This window comes from Stegostoma tigrinum, chromosome 6 (assembly GCF_030684315.1).
Source record: "Stegostoma tigrinum isolate sSteTig4 chromosome 6, sSteTig4.hap1, whole genome shotgun sequence".
In the NCBI taxonomy this organism is placed as follows: Eukaryota; Metazoa; Chordata; class Chondrichthyes; order Orectolobiformes; family Stegostomatidae; genus Stegostoma; species Stegostoma tigrinum.
In genome coordinates, this window is record NC_081359.1 from 109,971,865 (window position 1) to 109,984,364 (window position 12,500).

Below are 12,500 nucleotides of genomic sequence, written 5' to 3' on the forward strand. Positions count from 1 at the left end.
CATCGTGGGCCGAAGGTCCTGTACTGTGCTGTACTTTTCTATGTTCTATGTTCTATAAAGCAGCTGTGCAGCCAACTGAACTAAAGCAAGAGATAATGGGAACTGCAGATGCTGGAGAATCCGAGATAACAAAGTGTGAAGCTGGATGAACACAACAGGCCAAGCAGCATCTCAGGAGCACAAAAGCTGACATTTCAGCCCCAGACGGGTCTAGGCCTGTGCTCCTGAGATGCTGCTTGGCCTGCTGTGGTCATCCAGCTCTACACTTTGTTATCTCTGAGCTAAAGCAATGCCAACAGTTAGGGCTCAATTCCACATCAGCTGAGGTTAAACCATCTCTGTCCCTGTCTCTCCATCTCTCTGTCTAATGAGACAACAGCCCTACGACCCTCTGGGACAAAAGCAACTATATCCTCTACCTCAGCATTATTATTACTCTAGGAACCAAAAACTGAAGCTGCTGAAAAACCTGGCTGGGTTCTGAGGAAGGGTCAGTGGGCCCGAAACGTTAACTCTGACTTTTGTTCCCTTCACAGATGCTGTCAGATCTGCTGAGCTTTTCCAGCGACTTCTGTTTTTGTTCCTGATTCGCACATCTGCAGTAGATTCGGTTTTTAATCAGGTGCTCACGTGTCTGGGCTAAAACTAAGCAGGTCAGAAGTATACCTTCCCTCAGACTTTCATGCTGCAAGTGACCTCCATAAGATGGAGACTGAGACCTCTGCACCATGAGGTCTGTTGCCAGGATACAGTGAGGACATTATTAAAGGAGTGTCGTGTACTAGTTGCAAGACTAAACATAACTATAGGGGGTTCATGGTCTTATGAGGGTCTTTAGACTAACAGATTTTTTTTTAGCTTTGAACAAAGCAGTTTGCGGTTTGCAGCTCTCAGGAAGGGTCACTGGACCCGAAGCATTAATTCTGTTTCTCTCCACCGATGCTGAGATTTTGCAGCAATGTTTCTTTCTCTTTCTAATTTCCAGCGCCCACAGTTCTTTCCGTTTGTTTTTGGGTATTGCAGTCCTTATTGCAAGATAAAACTGGCTTCTGGTTCATGTTAACACAGTGTGGAGCTGGAGGAACTCAGGATCTCAACGTTCCTGCTCCTCTGATGCTGCCTGGCCTGTTGTGTTCCTCCAGCTCCACACTGTGTTATTCCTGACTCCGGCAGTTCTTACTATCGCTGGTTCATGTGGGGAGCTTTACGACTGTAGCATTGAGGTCAGTTTGGATGTCATGTTGAAAACGGAACTGATCAATATTGCTTCAGTGCCTCTCAGAGTGTGCTGTTTTCCACAGTGCTCCGAGATTGGCTGTCTGTAACCTTGGAATGACGCACAGAGAACGCTGGAGGCTTCAAGACAGGGTGATAGGTTTGTTCCTCTCACAGCTAACTGGGAAGATAAGGGTTAACTCAGCCTACCTGGCTGGGTTGCACCAAGCATGCATCCCGCAGTTTAATGATGCTGACAATTTCGTCAAGTTGCTTCTTAAGCTGCAGTTCATCCACCTGTGGAGGCAAAACAGACAGAGTTCACAGATATCTTCGCAATGCAGCAGGCCATTCGGCCCATTGTGTCAATGACAGCTCTCCGAGCAAGCACCTGCTGGCCTATTCCCACCTTCTCCCTATAAATCTGCTCACTATTCCTTCACAAATTACTGCCTAACTCCCTTTGAAATTCCTCAGCTGAGCCTGACACATTTCAATCCAGTCACTGCTCACTGTTCTAAACTCCAGTGGGAACAAGCCGAGTCTGTATAAACATTCCTCATAAAACAACCCACTGACCCAACTAAACCAGCTCTGAGCTATTTCTCAATGTATCTATGTCCTTCCTGTTACAGGTCCCCTTAACCTAAATCACAAATCTCTATTCCATGTTTCTTCACTGAGTATTCTGAAATATCCCCTTAAATTCTCTCTCTCACCTAGAATCCCTGTTCATTTCAGCTCATTTCACTTTTATGGTCACGCAGTTGCTCTTATTTAAGTTGAAACTACCCCCCAACTATTCTATACCCACACTCCTCCCTTTCAAACTGGGTGTGAAATACAATCGTATCAAATCAGCCAGACTCTACCAGATTCCCACTGAGGTGTATTCCCAAATCCACCAGATTCCCACTGAGGTGTATCCCCAAATCCACCAGGCTCCCACTGTGGTGTATTCCCAAATCCACCAGGCTCTCACTGAGGTGTATTCCCAAATCCACCAGGCTCCCACTGTGGTGTATTCCCAAATCCACCAGGCTCCCACTGAGGTGTATTCCCAAATCCACCAGGATCCCAGCAAGGTGTATTCCCAAATCCACCAGGCTCTCACTGAGGTGTATTCCCAAATCGACCAGGATCCCAGCAAGGTGTATTCCCAAATCCACCAGGCTCCCACTGAGGTGTATTCCCAAATCCACCAGGATCCCAGCAAGGTGTATTCCCAAATCCACCAGGCTCTCACTGAGGTGTATTCCCAAATCGACCAGGATCCCAGCAAGGTGTATTCCCAAATCCACCAGGCTCTCACTGAGGTGTATTCCCAAATCTACCAGGCTCTCACTGAGGTGTTTTCCCAAATCGACCAGGATCCCAGCAAGGTGTATTCCCAAATCCACCAGACTCCCACTGAGGTGTATTCCCAAATTCACCAGGCTCCCACTGAGGAGTATTCCCAAATCCTAACTACTTGCTCCATCTGGAGATTTCCTCATCACATTTGTGACTCTTTTATTTGTGACTTTTATTCCTTTCCCCAATAACACTAGGCCATTCAGCTCATCAAGTCTGCTCTCCCACCTCATAAGATCATGGCTGATCTGATCCTGCCTTTTCCCCAGAATTCTTCACTCTGCCCTTTGAGTGTAGCAGTGAATCCACGGAATAGGATCCATAAACCAGTGGAAGCAGGCCATTCAGCCCTCAAGTCTACACTGACCCTGTGAAGAGCATCCCACCCAGACGCACCCAATCCCTGTAATACTATGTTTCCCCATGGCTTAACCCTCGTATCCACGGCCAATCCGCCCGTACAGGACTGTGGGAGGAAACCCACACAGGCATGAGGAGAATGTGAAAACTTTACACAAACAGTCACAAGAGGTTGGAATTGAACCTGGGTCCCTGACGCTGTAGGCAGAGAGCTAATCACTGAGCCACCGTGCTGCCCAACATCTCTCCCATAGCGTCTGGCCCTAATTCTCAGGCTGCGACTCTATGAGTCACCTGTTGATACTGATGTATTGCCCCTTTTCCTAAATATAGGCAGATGGGGAGGGCCAGGGAGTTGGGGGGGTGAAGAGGTGGTGGGAGCGGAGAGTATTGGAGTAAGGGTCTTCCCTGTGGTATAAAGGTAGTCTCACCACAGCCTTTAGTGAACTGTAGAGATACTCCATCATGAGGCAGCGAGAGATGATCAGTCGTAGTTTAACTGGTGGAAGTCATCATGCCTCAGGCAAGGGGGAAGAGGTTGAGGAGGAGAGTCTCGTATGGGAATTGAGCACGTATTGTTGGCCTCGTGCTGTAGTGCAAGCCAGCCATCCAGCCAACTGAGCACGACTTACGTTGAAGAGGTCGATGAAGTGATTGACGAGATCCTCCACCACACGGCCAGCCTTATTGTCCTGTCCGTCCATCTGGAACAGCGTGGGCCCAAACACAATGGCCAGGTTGTGCACCGTCATCTGATTCTTATCTGATAGTCTCTGGACACTGGCGACAAAGCAGTCATCAAACTCCTTTCAACATCACTTCAACAATCAACAGTCAAGGAGTGGTGATGGCTTATCCAGAGACCCAGACACTGTTCTGGGGAACAGGGTTCAAGTCCTGCCATCGCAGATGGTGGAATATGAATTCAATAAATATCTGGAATTAAGAAACTAACGACGACCATGAATCCATTGTCAGTTGTTGGGAAAAACCCACCTGGTTCATTAATGCCCTTTAGGCCTACATGTGACTCCAGACCCACAGCAATGTGGGTGACTCTTAACTGCCCTCTGGGCAATTAGGGATGGGGCAATAAATGCTGGTCCGGCCAGCGATGTCCTCATCCCACCTGCAGTTGTCAAAGGAAGAGAACCCAAGGCACAGCTGATCGTCTGTAGTTTGAGGGGCGGCACTCACAGCTTGGAATCACAAGATTAGGGGTTCAAGTCCCACTCAAGCAGAAAATCCAAGCTGGCACTCCCACTGCAGTGCCAAGGAAGTGCTGTACTGCCAGGGATGCCTCCCTTTTAGACGAGATGGCGAACCTCTCAGGTGGATGTAGACTGCGCCACGGACATGCTCACAATGTGAAACAGGAAAGCCATTTTCTCTCAATTCCTCTATGGAGTACTGTGTACAGTTTTGGTGTTCTCACCCGAGAAAGGATGGACTGGCACTGGGCGGGGTACAGGGGAGATTCATTCGGTGGATTCCGGAAGTGACAGGGTAGGTTTATAAGGAGAGATCGAGTAGACTGGGACTATATGAGAAGGCGGCACAGTGGCTCCGTGGTTAGCACGGCAGCCTCACAGCGCCAGGGACCTGAGTTCGATTCCAGCCTCGGGCAACTGCCTGTGTGGAGTTTGTACATTCTCTCCATGTCTGCACGGGATTCCTCCGGGTGCCCTGGTTTCCTCCCGCAGTCCAAAGATGTGCAGGATAGGTGGATCGGCCATGCTAAATTGCCCGTAGTGTTCAGGGGTGTGTGGGTTATAGGGGGATGGGTCTGTGTGGGATGCTACAAGGGGCGGTGTGGACTTGTGGGCTGAAGGGCCTGTTTCCACACTGTAGGGAATCTAATCATACTCACTGGAATTTAGAAGAATGGGGAGATTGTACGGAAACATATAAAATTATGAAGGTAATAGTTAAGATAGAAGCAGGGAAGATGTTCCTACTGGCTGGTGAAACGAGGGGGTATGACCTCAAAATAATGGGGGGCAGATTTAGGTCTGAGTTGAGGAGGAACGTCTTCAGCCAAAGGGTTGTGGATCTGTGGAATTTCCTGCCAGCGAAGCAGTTGAAGCTTCCTCATTAAATATTTTTAAGGCAAAGACAGATTTTTGAACAGTAAAGGAATTGAGGGTTATGGAGCTGAGCAGGTAGGTGGAGCGGAGGCCACAAAAAGACCACAATGTGATTGACTCTTAACTGTCCTCTGGGCAATTAGGGACGGGCAATAAATGCTGCCTGGTCAGCGATAAGCTCATCCCTTTGAATGAATAAAGAAAAAATAAATAAAAATCAGCCATGATCTTATTAAATGGCGGGGCAGGTTCGATGGGCCAGGTGGCCCACTCCTGCTCCTAGTTCTTACGTTCTTGGGATGTGGACATTGCCAACAAGACCTGTTCCATTGTCCATCCATTACTGTCCTTGAACCAAGAGTCTCACTCGGCCACTGCAGAGGGTGATAAGAGTCACTCACATTGCAGAGAGTCTGGAGTCACACGTAGGGCATAAGGATGGCAGATTACCTTCCCTAAAGGGCCTGAATGAGCCAGGTGCATTTCCAAACAATCTGCCACTGTCACACGGTCATTATTACACTCTTAATTGTAAATTTTTATTGAATTCGAATGCCACCAGCTGCTGCGGTGGGATTAGAACCTGGGTCAGGTGACAAGAGGGCATTGCAAATAAAAGAAAACTCTAAAAGAAGATTCATAACTTTCCACACTTCCGTTCACAAGCACATCAATAAAAGTGTCAGTTATCCAGACCGCTTAAAGTACTGATGGCTGAAAACATAAGCACTTGAAACTGCCGTGTCAGTAAGTGTGAGGCCACTATAACAGCAGATGTGAGAGCCAACCTGTTTCATCACCGAGATGGGCGTCTAGGCTTGAGCCCAGGTTTTGGGGGTGACACCTTTGGGAGGCTACACCGTTGTTTTGTGGCGGGGTGGGCCTCGGTGTCAGAACTACAGGTTTGATCGAGTGCGAGTTACAGACTTACCAGTAGAGGTGGTTGATCAAGGCTTTGAGTGTTGCCCGGTTGACTTTCGGCAAGCACGCAAACAGCTTCTGGTATTGCAGGATCTTCTGCCTCTCGTCAGGGATCACTGAGAAATCAAGATCAAAGTCACACCGTTTGGAGAGTGATTCCAACAATTTTGTCGTCACGCTCGCACCTTTCCTGCTCCCCCTTTGGGCTAATTCGTCATCTGAGTGCCCACACCGTTGGCGTTCTTCCCATTGGGAATGCCTTCAGGAGGTTAGGGGTTAGTACTGTTTGCGAACGAAGCTGAGTGGCCTCCCACCCACCAGCTGGGTGTGCAGGCTCACACTCCCAGCAGACCCCCATATTCTATTTCCGGTCAATCCTCAATCCGAGGTTGTACTCACCAAGGACACGCCTCAACTTGACCAATTCTTGTCTGAGCACCACAAATATATCTGCATCTATTTCTGTATTGTATAAGGAGGGGATTGTACCCAGGTACCCGGTACCTAAGATGGCACAGTATGTTGGTGACATTATTACATCAAAACTGAGCTCTAGCTGAAGAAGCTGTACCCAGGAACGATCGTAACAAAGATGATGTTATAAAATTGTAAACTTTTCGCGGTACTGGTCTGGCTCATGACAATAATGCTCATCCAACTCAATTCAGTTCTCGCATCTCAACTACTCACTCTGCTGTTAGAGAGCCTTCCCTCATTTCCATGTTGGCTCGGTTTGCCAGTAATTTTACATCAGTGTCCCTTTGCGTCACACCCTGTCACTGCCCCCACTCTTCAGTTACTCCGCCCGAAGCCCAGCCAAATCTGCCCTCTGCTCAAAAGTGCTGGAGAAACTCAGCAGGTCCGCGAGCATTCTGCAGAGAGACGGAGTTTGATGTCTCGAGTCCAATGCCCTCCTCTAGAACCACGTTAAAACTCTGCATCTGTAGGCAGAGCTGGGGTTTCAGATGCGGCGCCCCGCGAGAAACGGCTAACGTACTTGAGGTGTGCAGCCAATCCTGGTAGACCTGGTCGGTGAAGACACTTTCTCCAATACTCTCCCTGAAGAACCGCTTCAAGGTGTTGGAGACATCATCAACCTGATGGTCCCCTTCCCTCAGCCGCACGCTGCGGGCATCCTTCACAAACATCTCCAACAGGTTGGTGGTCTTCGACTTCTGCCCACTCTTCCTGTAAATCCCTTCCGAGGTCAAACCTGTGCAAGAGGAAATCCAGGTTTTAAAAGGCAGAGCCAGGAGCTACTCCAAACATCAACATCTACAACTGTCTAAAGGAACTGGGCAGGGGTAAATGCAGGAAGGATGGTCCTGATGACCAAGGGGTCCAGAGCCAGGGGGTCACAGTGTAAAGGAGACTGAGATGGGGAGAAATGGCTTCACCCAGAGGGTGGGGATCCTGTGAAATTCTCTGCCACGGAAAGTGGTTGAGACCAAAACACTGAATGTTTTCAACGAAGAGTTAGAGGTAATTTCTGGATGTAAAGGGATCAGACGGTGTGGGGAGAAAAACAGAATGTGGACTGATCAGCCATGATCATATAGAATGGTAGAGCAGGCCTGAAGGACTGAATGGCCTAACTCCTGACTCTTTGCTTATATATTATCCAATCCCACTTCCTTATCAATTATAAACGCTTCTAGAGACTCCCCTTCCTCCTCTGCTACTCCCTCCTCTAGGCAGCTCCTGCCCCGTTGGTAAAGATAGATGCAAAAAGCATTCAATTAAACCCCCCCCTCCCACCCCTGCAATGCACCGTGCCTCCATCTGTAAATCCCCATTTTGGCCCGTGATTGGCCCTCCTCCTATTTTTACCACCGTGGACTGTTTCCGTGCCAACAGAAGATTGTGGGATTCTCAGTGAAGTTAGCTGCCAGCCTCATCTCCTAAACCTGTCTTTGCTTCTCTCATTTACTCCATCACCTCCTTCCTGCGTTCCTCTCAGTTCTCGGTTGTATTTTCTACCTGACACTCTATCAGGCGGACTACACCGTGACTGATCTCCTGATTGGGGGACTGTCCGGCCCAGCTCATTCCTTTCCCCTCTCTCTGACCTAATTATTCTTACTTGGGATTTTCCTTTGTCCTTTTCCACTGTCATCCTAACAAAATGGCGATCACCCCACCATCCCCCCACCGCCACCCCCCGACAAATGTCCTCCTGTTGACATCTGACCAACTTGGTCCATCTCAAGCCCAAGAGTCAGGTCCAGCAGGGTCTCCCATCTTAGAGGTCTGGACTGTTGTGGTCACGCTGGATCCAAGATGAACCTTACCATCTTTCCTTCACCAATGGGTGTGCTGCAGGGATTACAATGGCTAGGTGGATGTTTTTTGACCAGCTTGGACATGACAGGGCTGAAGGGCCGGTTTCCCTGGTGCTGTGGATCCCGATGAGGCTCTGATTATAAGCTGGCACTAAGCCTGTTGTGATCACACCGTCAGTGATGGTGGAGCAGGGCTCGAACTGGGAGTTGCTGTCTCAGAAGGAGGGGACTTGCCCTCTGAGGGTGGGGGTTGAGAGCTGGGGGCAACAGGCTCAGAATACTGGACAGGCTTAGGTTTAAGACAGAGGGTGCTAGAGAAACTCAGCAGCATCTGCGGAGAAACAGAAAGCAGAGCTAACTTTTCGAGAACAAACGAGTCGGAGGTCTCAGTGAGAAACACACATGATTCTGAGGGGACTCAATCAGGTCAGTGTGCAGGTAATATTTCCTTTTGTGGAAGGATCTAAAATGAAGGCTCCACAGATACAATATTTAAAAGATATTTGGCTAAGAACATGAATGAGGAATGTTTGGAGGGATCAGGGCCATGCACAGGCAGGTGGGACTAGTTTAGTTTGGGGTTATGGTCACAAGGACTGGTTGCATCAAATGATCGGTGTCCATGCTGCATGACTCTATAAAGAATATAAAAGATGTAGGGGCAAAAGTAGGCCTTTCAGCCCATCGAGTCTTCTCTGGCATTCAATGAGATTGTGGTTGATTTGCTAATCCTCCACTTCACTTTCCCGCCTTTTCCCCATAATCATCAACTCTCTTCCTGATTAAAAATGTCTCTCAGCCCTGAATATACTGAACGACCCAGCCTCGGCAGCCCCTCTGTGGGAAAGAATTCCAGAGATTCACTCCCCTCTGAGAAGAAATTTCTCCTCAGCTCAGCCATAAATGGGGAGGTGATGGCCTAGTGGTATTATCGCTGGACTGTTAATCCAGAGACCCAGATAATGTTCTGGGGACCCGGGTTCGAATCTCACCATGGCCAATGGTGAAATTTGAATTCAATAAATTTTTTTTTAAAATCTGGGATTCAGAGTCTAATGTTGGCCAGGGATTCACTACCATTTGTTGAGGAAAAACCCATCAGGTTCAACATGCCCTTTAGGGAAGGAAACTGTCGTCCTTCAGAGTTTGCAAGAACTGCAGATGCTGGAGAATCTGAGATAATAAAGCGTGGAGCTGGATGAATACAGCAGGCCAAGCAGCATCTCAGGAGCACAAAAGCTGACGTTTCAGGTTGAGACCCTTCATCCGAAATGGGAGAGGGGAAGGGGTCTCTGAAATAAATAGAGAGAGGAGAGGTGGTGCTGGGGAAGGTAGGTGGGATGGAGATAAGTGAGTGCGGGCAGAGAGTGATAGGGACTGGTCAGTGAGGTGGTAGAGGGGGATAGGCGGGAGAGAAGATGGACAGCTGTGTCAGGTCAAGGGGGTGGGGGTGAGAGGGAGGGTTGGTCATCGGATGAGGCTAGGGGGTGGGGAGATTTTGAAACTGGTGAACTCCAAGTTTAGGCCATTGGGCTGCAAGCTCCCCAGGTGGAATATGAGGTGCTGCTCCTTCAGTTTGTGGGTGGCATAGTAGTGGCACTGCAGGTGGCCCAGGGCGGGCATGTCACTCAGCGAGTGGGCGGCGAAGCTGAAGTGGTTCATGACTGGGAAGTGCAGTCGTTTATTGTGAACCGAGCAGAGGTGTTCTGCAAAGCGGTCCCCAAGCCTCCGCTTGGTTTCCCCAATGTAGAGGAAGCCACACCGGGTACAGTGGATACAGTATACCACATTGGCAGATGTGCAAGTGAACATCTGCTTGATGTGGAAGATCTTCTTAGGGTCTGGGATTGGGGTGGGGTGGGGAGTTATAGGGGAGGTGTAGCACTTCCTGCGGTTGCAGGGAAAAGGGCCAGGGGTGGTGGGGCTGAAGGGGTGTGTGGACCAGGCGAGGGAGTCCCGGAGAGAGCGAAAAGTGGATGGGGTGGAGAGGGAAATATACATTTGGTAGAGGGGTTGGATTGCAGGTGGCGGAAGTGGAGGAGAATGATGTATTGGATACGGAGGTTGGTGGGGTGATGTGTGCCATCCTCACTGAGTCTGGTTTATGTGTGACTCCGGACCCACAGCAATGTGATTGGTTGTTATCTGCCCTCTAGGTAGTTAGGGGTGTGCAGTAAATGCTTGGCCTAGCCCCCAAGAGACACCCACATTCCATGAGCGAAAAAAGAAAAAAACGGGTTTAAAAACAAAGTGTTCTCTGATCAAAGACAGCGACAGAGCACAAAACTTTCTCGAAGGGGTTCGTGAATCTTGGAAGTCTCTTCCTGAAAAAGAGACTGACAGCACAATCCTCGGAAATATTTTCGAGCGAAGATGGAAAGCAGCTTGATCAGGAACAGGGTGGGCAGGAACATGGAGACATCAGGTCAGCCTGGATCCTCATGGAAAGTGAAGCAGGCTCCAGGGCTGAGCGGCATGTTCCTGGGAGCAGTTGGACATTGGCAATGACTGGGATGAGGAAGAATTGTCTTCACTCAGACGCTGCAGAATCTCTGAGGTTGTCTCCCCCAGGGATCTGATGGAAACCCACCCATTGAGCAGGTCCAAGGCAGAAGCTGATGGATGCTTTGACAGTTTTAATTCATTTGTGGGACGTGGGGGTCGTTGGCTGGGCCCAGCATTTATTGCCCATCCCTAGTTGGCCCCCTTGAGAAGGTGGGGTTGAGCTGCCTTCTTGAACTGCTGCAGCCTGTTGGCACTGGGTTGACCCACAATGCCTTCAGGGAGGGAATTCCAGGATTTTGACCTGAAGACGGTGAAGGGACGGTGAGATATTTCCAACTCAGGATAGTGAGTGGCTTGGAGGGGGGATCTTGCAGAATGTGGTGGCGTTTAAAGAGATTGAAGGACAATGTGAAGAGATGGCGTTGAGGCAAAAGCTCAGCCATGGCCTTATTGAACAGTGGAGCGGCCTCGAGAGGCCAAATATCTCTCAGGTGCAACTATTTCCAAAATCCCCACTGCAACACCAGATTGCCTCATTCCCTGGGATAGATGCGAGAACCACGTGCTGAGGATAAACGCTGAGGGGGTGACATTATCCCAGAGCAAACCAAGCCGAGTGAGGAGCCTGCACAGTGCACATGGGGAGCTGACTCACCATACTGTGTAACGTAGGCAATACATCGATCCACAATGACGGGGATGTCTTCGTCCGTCAGCTGCTGCTCAGACAATGTGTTACCTGCACTGGCTGCAGCACGCTGGATTGAACTATTCCAACCAATAAAGTCCAGCTTCCTCACGGCCTGGATGTAGAGAGTCCTGCAGCACAGAGGAGACGTCACAGTGAGGCACAACAGTACCGAGCGCTCGGTATTATCAGGTGTCACTACATTTCACGTTGCACTGCACTAACTCCAACATCACAAACACCGCACACACACACAGACTGTCGGAGGGTCAGTGCTGAGGGAGTGGGCACTGTCGGAGGGTCAGTGCTGAGGGAGTGCCGCACTGTCGGAGGGTCAGTGCTGAGGGAGTGAGCACTGTCGGAGGGTCAGTGCTGAGGGAGTGGGCACTGTCGGAGGGTCAGTGCTGAGGGAGTGGGCACTGTCGGAGGGACAGTGCTGAGGGAGTGGGCACTGTCGGAGGGTCAGTGCTGAGGGAGCGCCGCACTGTCAGAGGGTCAGTGCTGAGGGAGCACCGCACTGTTGGAGAGTCAGTGCTGAGGGAGTGCCGCACTGTCGGAGGGTCAGTGCTGAGGGAGCGCCGCACTGTCGGAGGGTCTGTACTGAGGGTGCGCCGCACTGTCGGAGGGTCAGTGCTGAGGGAGCGTCGCACTGTCGGAGGGTCAGTGCTGAGGGAGCGTCGCACTGTCGGAGGGTCAGTGCTGAGGGAGCCCCGCACTGTCGGAGGGTCAGTGCTGAGGGAGCCCCGCACTGTCGGAGGGTCAGTGCTGAGGGAGCGTCGCACTGTCGGAGGGTCAGTGCTGAGGGAGCGTCGCACTGTCGGAGGGTCAGTGCTGAAGGAGTGCGGCACTGTCGGAGGGTCAGTGCTGAGGGAGTGCCGCACTGTCGGAGGGTCAGTGCTGAGGGAGCCAAGTTTTAGAACTGATGGTCTCCCATTGATGATGGGCATAGAGGGAAAAAGTGCTAGACAAACTCAACAGGTCAGGCGGCTGGTTTGGAGAGAGAAACAGAGTTAATGCTTTGAGTCAAGTCCACTGTTTCTTCAGGACAAATGAAGTAAATAAAAGCGAGTTATTTTGTTTGTGAGGGTG

At 50.1% G+C, this 12,500-nt stretch overlaps 1 protein-coding gene across 8 annotated transcripts in view; it reads right to left on the reverse strand.

Annotated features, from left to right (window-relative positions):
* Positions 1–12,500, reverse strand: part of LOC125453592 (arf-GAP with Rho-GAP domain, ANK repeat and PH domain-containing protein 1) — a 189,778-nt gene that overhangs the window by 30,957 nt on the left and 146,321 nt on the right. For all 8 annotated transcript variants that reach the window (XM_059646857.1, XM_059646859.1, XM_059646860.1 and 5 more), the window contains 5 exons: positions 11,379–11,542; positions 6,934–7,149; positions 5,947–6,052; positions 3,561–3,708; positions 1,426–1,512 (listed from right to left, as the gene is read on the reverse strand). In XM_059646857.1, coding sequence (XP_059502840.1) covers positions 1,426–1,512; positions 3,561–3,708; positions 5,947–6,052; positions 6,934–7,149; positions 11,379–11,542 — 721 coding nt within the window. The remainder of the gene's footprint in view (positions 1–1,425; positions 1,513–3,560; positions 3,709–5,946; positions 6,053–6,933; positions 7,150–11,378; positions 11,543–12,500) is intronic.